This window comes from Glycine soja, chromosome 11 (genome assembly GCF_004193775.1).
Source record: "Glycine soja cultivar W05 chromosome 11, ASM419377v2, whole genome shotgun sequence".
In the NCBI taxonomy this organism is placed as follows: Eukaryota; Viridiplantae; Streptophyta; class Magnoliopsida; order Fabales; family Fabaceae; genus Glycine; species Glycine soja.
Window position 1 is genome coordinate 38,927,850 of NC_041012.1, and position 14,282 is coordinate 38,942,131.

The following is a 14,282-nucleotide window of genomic DNA, read 5'->3' on the forward strand; positions in this document are numbered from 1 at the left end:
GTCCCTTCCTTTGTTGTGAACTCCTTAATGGAGGATGCTGATATAATAAACTCCCAATTGGGTATTATTTAATTTGGTTCTGGGGTGGCTTTGCCCAGAACTTCAGCAGAAAAAAACATCAAATTTCATATAAAATATTTAATTATATAATGATGCACAGACGTAATTTTAATGCAAAATGAACTGTCGTTAATCTATTCTATTAATTAACGCAGATTAACCATTTTAATTGCTTATATTCGGGGATAAATTTATGTCTCCATCTATATCACTATGCTCACGTTTAAGAAATTATAGATAACATAAACGAATTTCAAATTTTATAATCTGAAATTATTTACATTCATTCGTTCAATGGAAAAAGTAAAACCAAAGATGGTTTGAGAAAGAGAACAAAGCACAGAACAAGGAGCACCACTTGCTTCATCCTTACAAGTCTCGAACATCATAAAGTTGTGAATTGTTGAGCGGAGAGAGATGGGAAATTGGGTTGGATGTTTGGCCTCCAGCAGTGGCAAGGGACGGCAACTTGGTGGAGGCAAAGATGGTTTTGCACTGCAACCTTGGTCGGGGTTAGTGTGACAAGGGCACCAGTGTGGCAGTGTCATTGCTTCGAGAATCATTTTGCATGTTGTTCTCACGCATTTCAGCCTTTATCTATAAAAAAATTGAACTAAGTAAACAAAATCACAACCGTTTAAAAGCTTTAACGCACAGGATTCAGTAAATTGGAAATGGAGCGGATCCGGACACCATTATACAGTCATACCCTTGCATATGCAAAGATGTTTCTGGATTTGAATCCATGACCAACCGGTCAAACCAGAAACATACATAAACCTAATAAAAACCATAATTTGATATCAAGACTCAATCTCAATGACAGTCAACAGGTTTAGCTATTGATGTGGGGCAACTAAAACGAGTTACATAATACAGAAATCTAACACCAACTTTAAGCTTCATCCAAACCAGTTGGGTGAAGACTTGACTATTTGACATGAGTGGCATTACTACTACACAAATCTGACGTAGTCTTTGACATTAGGAGCATTTACTACTACACAAGTCTGAAGTAATTATTAACATAAGTCAGCACTGACCAAGTTGAGTAAGTTCATATGCTGAGATACATATATTGTCAAGATTTTGACAGACGAAACATAAATATTAATGATAACATGCACATGCGAAACAGCTGTTCAGGATTATATGATGATAGACTTTAACGGTTGCCTTGATTATGATCCAGACAGCTGACAATAACAGAGAACATTTGCATATCTCCAATTTCTGGGGAACCTTTTTCTTCATTGAGAGGCTTCAAGCACCTGATCTCCAGCATCAGCTAGATCATTGTTAGAAGCATTCTCTGAGGAGTCTCTGCAATGACTGTTTTTAAATTGGTCCTGAGGCTGGGCCTCAAGCACTTGGGGAGAAATTTGTTGATTACTTTTCATGTCCTCATCTGGTAAGCATCCCATAGGAAACTTCTCGAGGTTAGCTTCTTTGCTTTCATATTGTATCTTAGCAGAAATAGGTGACTCAAGCTTATCAGGATAATTCCCAGTTAAATCCAAAGGCCTATGAAAGAGCAAATGAGCTACAGTTCGATCGATGGGATTTGTCTTGGTTTCAACATCAGCAATCCTAGCATATCTGTGATACGATTCATACAGGTAAAAAAAAATATATATATTAGCATCTCATAAGGCAAATCATGATATTCAATAACCAAAACGACAATTGATTAGTTGAGACAGTGTGGTCATCTTTAATATGGTTAACACTCAATCGGTATCATGTGTAACATCTTCATTAATTTTTCCATCATTTTGTAATGTTGATCCCAAATACTAAAACTTAGAAACCTGTGGTATGACAATGCATATACTCTTTCTTGCTCTTAAATGAAAACAATTTGATTCCAAAGTCAGTCTTTAAAGCCCAAGTGTAGAGTTAACCTCTTTCCTTAATTCCTCGATCAGAATTATATAATCCATAAAAAATATGCATTTAGGGATAATCTTTTGTGTGTCTCTAGTAAGTACATCCTAGACTACCTTAAACAAGTTTGAGCCCAAGGCTAAGCCTTGATATAAACCTATCCTTATAGAAAAGTGATTAGTCTCACTTCTAGGAGTTTTCACACTAGTAGTTACCCCATCATACATGTATTGTATAATCTGAATATAAGTCATGTGAACACCTTTTTTTTCCATAGTCTTCCACAAAACATCTCTTGACACTCAATGATATGTTTTTGCTAAGTCAATAAAAAGCATATGTAAGTCTCTTTTCCTACTTGTACCTTTCTATCAACCCCCGTAGAAGATAAATATCCTCCTTTGTAGACCATCATACATAAATGATAAATCAAAATTGATTCTCCACAATTCCAAGCTCTTCTCTTAATCTATGTTCTATCACTTTTTCCCATAATTTCATAGAATGGGAAATAAGTTATCCTTTTGTAGTTTACACCACTCTAATATCTTCTTTGTTTTTATATATAGGAACCACAGTGCTCCCCCTTCATTCATCTATCAGTTTTTTAGATCTTAAAATCTCATTAAATAGTTTACTGAGACAAATGATACCCTATTCTCATACACACTTCTAATAAGCATCAATAAGAATACCTCCAGGACCAACAACTTAGCCATTATCTATCAACTCAAATTTTGTGATAGATGACAGTAAACCCAATTTTGTTTGTCTTCTGGGATTTCTAATCCTTTCATATTATAGGTAAATCTTTGTCCATCATTGAAGAACTTATTTTTTTTTTGGAAGGCAAAATTATATTATTAATAATATTAAAGCATAGCAGTACCAGAGGTACTGAGATAACAAATACAAGGCACTAAAAATGCCACCTTCCAAAAGCAAAACCCACCAATACCCACCACGAAGGAATATTACAAGTTAACCAAAGGCCTCCGGAAGAGTGGAAGACCAATGGTTAAATGGAATATTAAAACCTTTTTCTGAAACTTTAAGCCAAGACCAAGCATGAAAAAGAGCATCATCCAACACTTTGGGAGGTTCAAATGGTGTGCCCTTAAACAGGAGGGAATTCCTGTGTTGCCAAATAGTACTAGTTAGAGCAATCCACCATATACACCTCCTATTATGATTCCTCTGTGTCCCAAAGCCCTCACAGAATTGAATAAAATGTCTTGCCGGTTCAGCTGAGAAAGCTCCTTTAAACCGGGTCCAGCTCATAAATTCCCACCACAGCCCTATAGTCATTCTGCAATGAAAAAAGAGATGGCCAGCCTCCTCTTGGTGATTTCCACAAAGGGGACACATAGTTTGTTGTAGAACCACATTTCTCCTAAGCAAATTGGCCCTGGTAGGAAGTCTATCCCTAAACAATCTCCAAGAAAACATGTCAGCCCTTGGGGGGATTTTAAGCTTCATTAGAATCTGAAAATTCCTACTGTGCTGTCCAGGGCTATTGGTAGGCATCAAGAGCCTATAAGCTGACTTGGTAGAATAGAGTCCATTAGGTTCTGCTTGCCATACCATAATATCCTGCAACTGCTGATGAATAGAAAAGGCAGATATATCTTCCATGAAAGCTATGGCTTGCTCATTCTCATAATCAAATAGGTTCCTTCTCCATCTAAAATCCCAGCTCCATGTATTTTGAGAAAATTTCCCCATGTTAGAGATGGAAAGGTTTTGCTGTCTGCTAATAAAAAATAATTGATTATAAAAATAGTTCTACCTCTCTAATAGTTCTAGATCTTACTAAAATTCCTCAAAAGCCATGGATTGTTACTCATTCACAGCTTTCCTTGTCATATTTCTCACCTTCCGATACATAGCCCAATATTCAACATTATTGCACCTGTGTAAGGCCTTAAAACACTACCTTTTGTTTCTCACTTTTTCTTGCAGTTTTATTCCACTACCAAAATTCCATATCTCTCAATTCAAAACCTTCTGATTCACCCGAGACTACATTATTAACCTTCCTAACCTTTTTAGACATCCCATCCCAAAAGAGGTTAGTACTACTTTGTGATTTCCCATTATCTTCCTCCAACAACTTCTTCTTAAAGTTCAAATGTTTATTACCTTTTAATTGCCACCACTTAAAACATTCTGAGTTTTTCCACTAGAAATGAAGAAAAAATGATACTGAACTTATAACAAGTGCTTGACCAATGAATATAAAACAAACAAGTCATGAAATTAAAGTAGCTATGCATCTTAATAGTTTTCCAAACCTGTTTTGGCTACTTCTTTCTTCTCTTGCAGCAACTTTAAGTTCTTCTCTGCTACTGTTGTTTGTACTGCTTGTATCACTAGCATAATTCCTTTGCATAGCACTTTGAGCCAACCGGAACAAGCTATCTCTAATGCAGAGTCTTATGTTGACATCTAACTGTAGAAAAAGTTTGCCTCAGGATTGTAGGTATGTCTGAATTAGTATAGAAGGAGAAAATTGTACAACATAGTTTAAACCATTATAAAACTCAACCTCACCTTTGATATAACATCCTGAAGCATGTACAGTATGGTGTCTTCAACAAAAAGATCATCAATTGCCAGAGAGATTGTATTAGAATCATCTTGCTCAGTTGGTGGATCTAGAGTTGTTCTTAAATCTTCAATTTCAGGATCAGCCCCATCACAAAGTTGACTATGCATTTCTATGGCACATTTTTCATTCATTGATTTATTAGAGCTAGGAACTTGATGGCTGAATTCTTGCTGTTGCTTCTGAATAGCAAGCATTGCTTGCATTTGCTGCCGCCTCCTCAATTTTTCAATTTTTTCCTGGGGAGTCATTGTAAGAGGCTTAACTAAGTCCACAGACTTGCTCACAGGATTCATAACACCAAGAGATGCTTCATACCCAGAAAGCAGAGGCTGTCGCATAAGAACTCCTGACTGTGCTTGTGGTAGCGTTGACATAGAAGAATATGTATTTGTAAGGTTCTCATATGCAGAGGATGTCACATATGTATTTCTGATGTCCTGGTATAGTGTCTCAGGTCCTTGAAGCTGGTTCCGTTTCCCAAGAATTGAAGAGGGAGAAGACTGTATGACTGAAGACTGCTGATTCTGAAATTGTCCACATGTAGTTGATGAAGGAGACCAGCTACCATAAAACTCCTGCAATGCTTTTACCTCTTGTTTACCTTGTGATTTTTTCCGAGCTTTCAACTGATTATTTTGCCCAAAATCCTGAATAACAAGAACAATGAAGGGTTAAAAAGTTTGTTGACTTTGAGAAGGAAAAAGGCAACTTCCAGAGGCAGCACATAGTTATGCTAAGGATGAGTAAGAAAAATTTGAAATTTTTGATAAACAGCATACATTCCATAGGATAGGACGACACAACAGAAGTGTATTTCTATTGAAAGAACACACGGAAAATAAACAACTCAAACCAAGAAACATGTAAAAATCATTTGTCATTTCTTCCTAAAAATGCCAACGAACTAATTTCAAATTTCCAAGTAATTTAGCAATCAAGGAACACGTAACCATAAATCTCTGAGCTCAGAAAGCACAAAAGAGATTGGACAATAAAGCCCCTTATGCATACGAAGCACAAACACACCAGCTGAGGACGTGTCGGGGCGTCCAACACATTTTGGACACCGACACGTGACTAACACATTTTTGCAGTGTCCAATTTTTTTTTTGGACTTCGACACGGCAGCGAAACGGCCTGAACACACGCTGGACACATCTTTTTGTAAAAAAAAAAAATTAAAAACCTACCTAAAGAATAAATTAATATTAGCAAGTTGTTTTTTGGATTTTTCTTTTCAATAATGCTTTCTCTTAGTATCTTTTTTTGTGACTCTTTATTAAAGAACTTAGCAAGTTGTTTTCTTAGATTCTTTTCGTAAAGAGATAAAGTTCTTGCATTGTGGCACATGATGACTCTTGTAGTGTAGTACCTTTTTTGTGAGGTTTGTATATATAAATCTTAATCATCAATTTAAATTTTTGTCGTGTTGATGTGTCCCCATGTGTGTGTATGATGTGTCCCCCTATTCTACATTTTAGACTTTAGCCATTAGCCATGTCCCAGTGTTTGTGTATGTGTCATGTCTAGGTCAAAGTCCGCTTCATAGCTTATGCTGCTTATACTTGAAACACCTCTAAAATGTTTCGAGTGTAAGCTTGAAACTAGAAATAGGATGTAGTAATCTCTAAGTTGTTACTAAAAAAAATTTCATTTGTAAAATTCCTTGTTTGGATTGTAAATTTAGCAAAAGGAATTTGCATTGTATAAGAAGCTGCAAAGGTGATGAAGGAAAGGTTACAAGTGACTAATTTGTCTAGCTAAGCTAGTGGCAACATTTCACTAGTCCAGGGTGCATATTATCAAAATTTTCAGAATTTTGGGTTTATTTGTTTGGGTCTTGGGACATCTTATCCCATTATTATAGCTTTCTCTTAGATTAGGATTAGGACAAGGATTCCTTGAAGATTAAGTTTGGGTTGTCTCACTTGCTGAACTTTACAGATTTAGGGTCTTTAAGTATCCCATAAATGACATGTTATTTATCTTACGAATATCAGCTTATTATTGATATCAAAATATAGAAACTCTCAAGTATAGAGATTGCTTCTTGGCTCTTTGTTTCCATTTTACATCACTGGTCATTCTCCAATATGGCTTGACATACCTGTTGCTCCTTATCAGCTGGGGCAATTCTATCTCTATCATATCCTACATTGAATGTGTTTGCAGGAGCATTCGCAATATCATGAGATGAAGAATTGCCAATCCTCTTAAATCTAGGGGAAAATGATTGATCATTCTGTTGAACATATTCTGCTTTAATTTCCAAAGGCTCAGATCTGTTGCTTAAAGCACTTGTTGGGTTTGGAGCTTCCAAGAGTATGGGTACTGCACTGTTACTCACGTCTTTGGAAGACCACAGCTCATCAGAATTCTCAAGACTTACATGGCCAAATATAGGGTCATCATTGCTGCAAAATCATCACTTGTGAGAATATTCAGTCAGACGTATACCATTGTAAACAATGGAAGCTCACAAAACTATGAGTACAAGGACAGAAATAGTTCAATAAATATTAAGTGTTAATCAGGAATGTTACTATGTTAGTACTTATGTTCAACGTTATTCATCATATGTGCAATATAACTAATCCCAGGAATTGTAAAATACTTATAAACAACATCAAAAGTTGGCAGCCTGAAGTCTAAGTTCCAAGTTTAATCAGTGAAGAACAGCAGATTTTCATAAATTTGACAACATAATATCGTCCTTTTTTTATCACACTCTAATACATTCTTTCTAACACGATTTATCATTGGTTGAAATTCATGTGGGACTTACTAAATATGTGGGTCCCAGTGCCTATTTAGTGGATCTTACTCCCTAGACACTTATTGCCACTACAACTGTGCATACATGCACACATGGCTCCATCTGAGTAAGAAGTGGTGTAAATTTGTAACACAAATTTTCAAGAAGAGAATAAAAGGAAAAAGAGAAGTTTTATCCATTATAATTACTTGTCAAGTTCAGAAAATATATAGTTAGAGTCAACTCAAGTTAATAATTAACACAGAAAATGCATGTACCACATAAGAATATTACAAATAATATACTTTACCTGAAAATTCGATCAAGATCATCAAAGCTTCCTATGTTATCCCAGGCATAGTTGACAAAATCACCTTGCTTTTCTACATCCTTTTCAAGCTGGGTAGTCTCTTCTGTTACAGATATATATGAATATATATAATTAGAAATGATAAAATATAACTACATACGATACATGTTTATAGCTTTTCATATAATGATGGCAGAACATGAACCCAGAAGAAACCAGAAGGCATACATCTGTACACAAACAAACAAATACACTGACAGGCATGCTGTCTAGTCTACTAATAATTTCAATAAGTAATTTTACCACCTCTTTGCTGAAATAAATTTGCTAATTTCACCTAAATTTTTAGATACTTCTGCACCCAGGGAACCCTGATCAGTTTTAGCTGCATTGGATAAAGATAAGTCAGGCCATGACTTTGTGCCAGATTCTGAGGCAGAAGATCCCTCAATAATATCAAGTTTGGAACTGCTTCCTAGCTTTCCTTGATGAAAATCAGTTTTAGCCTCTATTCTCCTCTGTTCAATCAGTTTAGTAGCAGAAGCTTCCTGATTCCATTCTTTCTTGTCATTAAGATCTTCACTTGCCTCCGGATAAGGCACAATATGATCATCACTCTCACCCGCCTCACCCCATACTATGTTAGCGAGCTGAAAACAATCCATTGTAAAACATATAATTAATATTGATGAGGCAAAACCCAACAAGAAAAATAAACACTTCAGATGCTAGCAGTAGGGACATTTATAGACACGGGTAAATACTATTACTTTGCCATTTTACCTTTTGTGCCTGGCAGTTTATGGCAAACATGGACCCTCTTTTATCCTTTAAATTTTCTTTTAAAGAATTTCAAAAGATGATTGCCACTCATCTTCTCCCTCTACAACCCGCCAGATATTCTAACTCTGGCAAAACCTCTTCTATCTTTTTTTTCTCTCTCTATTCTTCTTCATTTGCTATTTTTTTCCTCACCATCTCTTCTTTATATCTTCTCTATATTTCTTGTTTTTTGTCTATTTTTTAATTCAGTTTTTCTCACCAACTTTTTTCTCTCCTCTGTTTTTTATCTTTCTTTCCTTCTCTTTTTCTTTTTCACAATTTTTTTCTCCTTTTTTCTATTTTTATTTTTTGTTATTTTATTCAATTTTTGTCACCATCCCTTTTTTCTCCTTTTCTGTTTTTTTTTCTTGATTTGTCTTTTTCCCCCTTCATCCTTTCCTTCTCACTTCTAGGATATTTTTAGTTTTGTATTTTTTTATCTTTTTCAGTGTTGTGTTGAGATTTTATGATAATGTTATGATGAGACTTTGATAAAACTTCTAAGAGTATATTTCTAATTTTGTAATTTTTTATATGTTGTTAGTTTTTATTATGTATATTTAGCAGATTCTTTTTATATTTTCATATAGATTATACTTATTTTTAATTCATCCACTATGCTTCCACTATTTGCTTGCAACACCATTTGCAAGAGTAAACAACAAAATTTTGGCTTTCCAACATGGACCGTAATCCACAATTGATAACATTGCTAACACACATCAACCAAATAACAAACTACTTAATCCTATAACACTTTTCAATATATTTTATTACACCTTGATTAAAACAAACCTCCTATCTTCGATACTTCTCCCCATCTTAGCACCCAAAATTTTATTTTCTTCTTTCTCTCGAGGCATCAATTACAATGTGAATTTATTAAAAGTGTCACTCCATGCATCAAATATTCCTTTGCCCCTCATAACAAAATAAAGTATAATTTCTGCCTTATCAAAGTAGAATGGAAAGGGAATATGCAGTCACAAATTGGACTGTAGTACCCATGATCATCACAAGTAATGAACAATAAACACAAAAAAGGAGAGAACAAAATATTGCAGATCATGGAAATCACATGTAGGAACTAATACTTAAAACTATAAATTCTTATTGTTTTACCCCAATCCATGTGTGACATCAATTCCTTTCATTTATGTGCACTATGACAAGTGTAGTAAATATTTAAATCCAGTCAATAGACAATATGGGAAAACTCAATCAACCCTAACTCCAAGATTGCAATCATCAGTGCAACAAAAAAGATTCTAACAATGTGTACACCAGAAGGTTTTCATATCTAACTTTTTCAGTCCTCACCCCCCCCCCCCCTCCCCCCCCCCAACTACTTTGTGAATAGGAACCAATAATATACCATAGGAAGAAACCATAACATCTTCACATCTCCCTTGCTACAATATAATTGATCCACTCTTTTCCCATGCCTCCTTATTGTGTGGAATCACAAAAAATCATGAATCCAAGTGCAGCCACCAGCTTTCCCAAAATGTATCAACAAAAATAGGCACTACAAAATACAAATCTTGACCACCTTCCACCTCCATTACTCCTCATTAATTCCAAACTTCATTTAAAGGTATCTGGCAGTGACTATACTCTTACCTATTGTTTAGTTGGGGGAAATGGAAGGGAGGGGAGGGATTTTTATAATGTTTTGTTGTTTGGTTCAATCTTCAGGAGGGGCGGGAATGGAGTGGAGAAAAATTGCTCCATGTCCAATTTTTTCTCCCCTCCAATATTAGTGGTTTTAGAGGGGAGGGGAGATTAAAACATTATAGTTGCATTGACTAAAACATCTACACATATATTTTGAAATTTAAAATTGCAAGAATATAAAACTAAATTAATTTTTAATATCCCTTCCCTCCCTTTTGAACCAAAACAAAAAAGGCTAATTCCCCTTCCCACTTCTCTTAAATAAACAGAATGTCTAACTCACAATCCAACCATAACGCAATTCCCAACTTCCCTTTGCATGTTCTCTCAATGAAATATTTTGAGATTGGAATATCATTTTTCCAAAACACTGCTTACTGGATCAAGTCCACAGTCCATTCCTCATCCCCTCATCTACTTTAGACCATCAATCAAATTTCCCCTTTATCACATAAACTATCCTTATCCTCCTCTCCTAAAGATGTTATTCACAAAGAATTCTCTGAACATCTAAATAACTAAAGAAGGCAGCAAAGTGTTTTTCTCTTTCATTCTACCTCAGATTTGAACCTCTAAGACACAACACAACAAATGAGACCAACCCTTCGTCAAAGTTCCCAAAAATATTTAATTTTCACAGCGAAAGGATAAACAGGAAGCAACACAAGGCAACATCTTCATCATAATTTCAATTTCTTATAATCATTTCATAGTCAATTCTCAAACCACCAAAAATACACCCTCGAGAAATTTAAAATATATATATATATATATATATATATCCAATCAAAGTAATCTAGGCACGTTTAGTAAAAAAAACATATACATCTAACAAACCAAAAAATAAATAAATATATACCAAGTTTACTACAATTACAAACAAACTACGATCTAAAAATGGGGGGAAAAGGGACAAAATTGACTAACCTCTTCGTCGTTCCAATCAAACATTTCTTACATGCGAGACAGAGAAATTGAAAAATGGAAACGCGGAATCAAACACCAGAGAATGTATTACTCCACTCATCGCCGAGAAGCCCTCAGAAGATGTTCGGAGACAGAATCAGCACAACAACAATAACGTAACCATGAAACGACGTCGTTGCGGGGGACGACGCGCTACGCGAAGAGAAGAAGATAGAGAGATTAGTTAGTTTGGAAGAGAGGGTTGGCGTGTTTTGGTAAAACGGCGACGGAGCGAGAGAGAGAGAGCGAGTGGAGTAGTGGAACGCGCGGTTGACACGTGTGAGCGTGCGTATCTAAAGTAGTGGCTCTCGGAGACTCTATCAAATGCTCAATCCTCATTCGTTACTTTCTTTGAGTTCGCGTGTGTGGGACCCATCCACTCTTGGCTCAGGTAGCGTCGGAGGTCACTTTCCTGGGGCCCACAGGTTCGTGTTTATCAACTCGCTCATGCTATTATTCTATGGTTTAGAGTTGATGGCCTATGCTTTTATTATTTTATGCTCAAAACAAAATACAAAATTGAATATGAGTTTCATTTTTATTTAGGTTTAATGCATGCATTATTCGGTTAATTAAATACTACATTAAGTCTCAGAAGTTTGAGACTTTGATATAGTATGTGTAAGAAGAATTTTGTTGCTCCGATTGATTTTATTCCATTTGAGAAAAATTACTTTCAATAATATATATATATATATATAATCTATACCGAAAACAATATTAAGTTGTCAAAAGGTAAAAACTTTTAAATTAAGTCTCAATTTTTAAAAAAAAAAAACTAACTTAATTTTTATAACTTGTAAAACTGAGTCCCTAACATTTGTCAAATCGCCACAAATGTTTTAAGATAAAATAAAATAAAAAAATCCTTAAGTCTCTTTTTTCTCTCTCCTCCACGTCTCCCTGCCCTCATCTCTCACTCCTCACTCTCTTAATAATCTTCCACTTCAACATAAAATCAAAAATTATCATGTGCAACCTCACATTATTGTTGTTGTTATTCCCTAATTTAAAATCAACATCAACCTTTATTTCCTTTTGTAATATATAATGACAATATGAATTCTATAATTAAGATAATTAATAATTAATATTAAAAGAATATTATGATAAATTTTATATTTTTTTTACCTACACCGTCCATTATCCACCAAATAATACACAACGTAATATGTTGTCTAATAACTTCAATGTTTGTTATGTGAATTTTTTACCCAAATAATATATTAAAAAATTATTTATATAGGTAATAAAAAAAATACTATTTAAGATGATAAATCGATTCTCCCAAGTTAATTTTTCACTTTCTGTTTTTTCTTTTTCATTTTGATAGTTAAGAAATTAGTTCTCTTGGAGACCCATTTTTAAACGTGATTTTTTTTTATTTTAAAAACATATTTAAGAAATCAGTCTTTTCTTATCTGATATTTTTTAAAACATTTAAAAAAAATTTAATTGTTTTAAATTTGTTTTTTATTAATTTATATATATATATATATATATATATATTAATTTTTATATAAAATATAAATTTTTAATTTTCAGATGTTATTGTTAATTTTATATCAAATTTATTTTGTTTAAATTTTTTTATAAATCTTTCTATGATGTTGTCAATTCCACACAACATGACACATAGATTCATTTTAAATTAATTTATTTTAAAGAAAACACTTGTAATCTATTTTTATCAAATAGTATTTAAAAAATAATAATTAATCCTTAAATGAAATATTTAAAATAAGTGACATAATTTAAAAGTAAACATACATAAAAAAAATGAAACCAAGTTTTATTTAGATCGAAGAAGATAAATAAAAAAAAAAAAAAAAAAAAAGCTTACATAAACAACTCGGGGACTTACATGGTTAACGTGCATAAAAAAGTTAGAACAATTAGTTTGTGAAAATGACTACACAGATTCATCAGGCATCAGCGTAATGCTTTCATCAGCAATTCTTGATTTGTGCAGCAAAATAAGGATTTCATCAAGAAAACGCTTAAAAGTTGCATTCAACTCGATTAGACCATTGGTACTAAATTCTGAATAGACGAAAAATATTTTTCCCACATCATCGTCACATTTGAGCTCCATACAAACATATTTAACACAACCATCACCTACATAAATTAGTTGACAATAAAAAAAATCAAGTAAAATTTTACAACCTCCGTTAGCATAAAAAATTTATTTTCCTTAAGGCATAAAACAATCACTTATTATGATGTCTTTAAGACCACTAAGGCATTCAAACATTATCCTTTCATATAATGCAATCATGTCACCATGACAATACACAAGAGTGGTTATACTCTTCATGTTTTAAGCAATATGGTGAATATTAAACAAATGTGTTGAATTGCATTTAACCCCTACTACTATTTAAATTAGGTGATCAATTGTTCTACCGTGACTCATATCAACGATTGAGATCACACTGACAATATAAATGGTTTATATTGTATCTTAATTTATTACGATTGATTTGCGTAATTTGAAAAAAGCAGTGTTCACTCAAATCATCTCGTAAAAAGCATCATTTAGCCACATCATCTTGAAAAAAGCAATGTAAGGTCAAATCATCTAGGAAAAACAATGTGAGTTCAAATCATCTTGAAAAAAGCAATGTTCAGTCAATTCGTCTCAGAAAAATACGATGCTTAATCAATGAATGCAATGTTCAGTGTTCAATCAATTAACACGGGCAAACTGACATTTATGGAACACAACAATTTAACACATTTGTGTCTTTCTTTCCAAATTATGATCCATTGTTGATGTTCTTCTGCCTAATTTGTGTCATTGTGTTCTCTCATATCAATTCAAAGGAGTTTATCAACATTATGCAATGGATTTGGCATGTCTTGACAAAATTCAAATTGGAGCAAGACCTTGTTAGTTTGTTGTCATACTACCATTGTGAAATAAATTAAAGCGACATAGGCACTCCATATTTTGAAATCCTTGTATGCATATTTTTGCAAAATGACTCAAACCCTCTGTAAGGCATCCAATGGATCTGAAAAAATAATTGTGCTAATAATTTATAAAACAATGTAATTGGTGTTTGAATTAATAAAACAAAAATAAATTGTTCAACCTCCTTATTATGCATGTTATCGAATCTTGATTTGTAACCTATAACATCATTGCATAGGACTCCAAAAAATCATAGTCCTTTGTCACTTCATCT

At 33.7% G+C, this 14,282-nt stretch overlaps 1 protein-coding gene across 1 annotated transcript; it reads right to left on the reverse strand.

Moving 5' to 3' along the window:
* Positions 1–844: 844 nt before the first annotated feature.
* Positions 845–11,373, reverse strand: LOC114373617 (protein LNK2-like). Its single transcript, XM_028331117.1, has 7 exons — positions 11,050–11,373; positions 7,961–8,273; positions 7,624–7,726; positions 6,666–6,972; positions 4,501–5,205; positions 4,242–4,399; positions 845–1,659 (listed from the first exon to the last, which is right to left on the reverse strand). The coding sequence occupies exons 1-7, from the start codon at positions 11,071–11,073 to the stop codon at positions 1,311–1,313; spliced, it is 1,959 nt and encodes a 652-aa protein (XP_028186918.1). The 5' UTR covers positions 11,074–11,373; the 3' UTR covers positions 845–1,310.
* Positions 11,374–14,282: the final 2,909 nt, after the last annotated feature.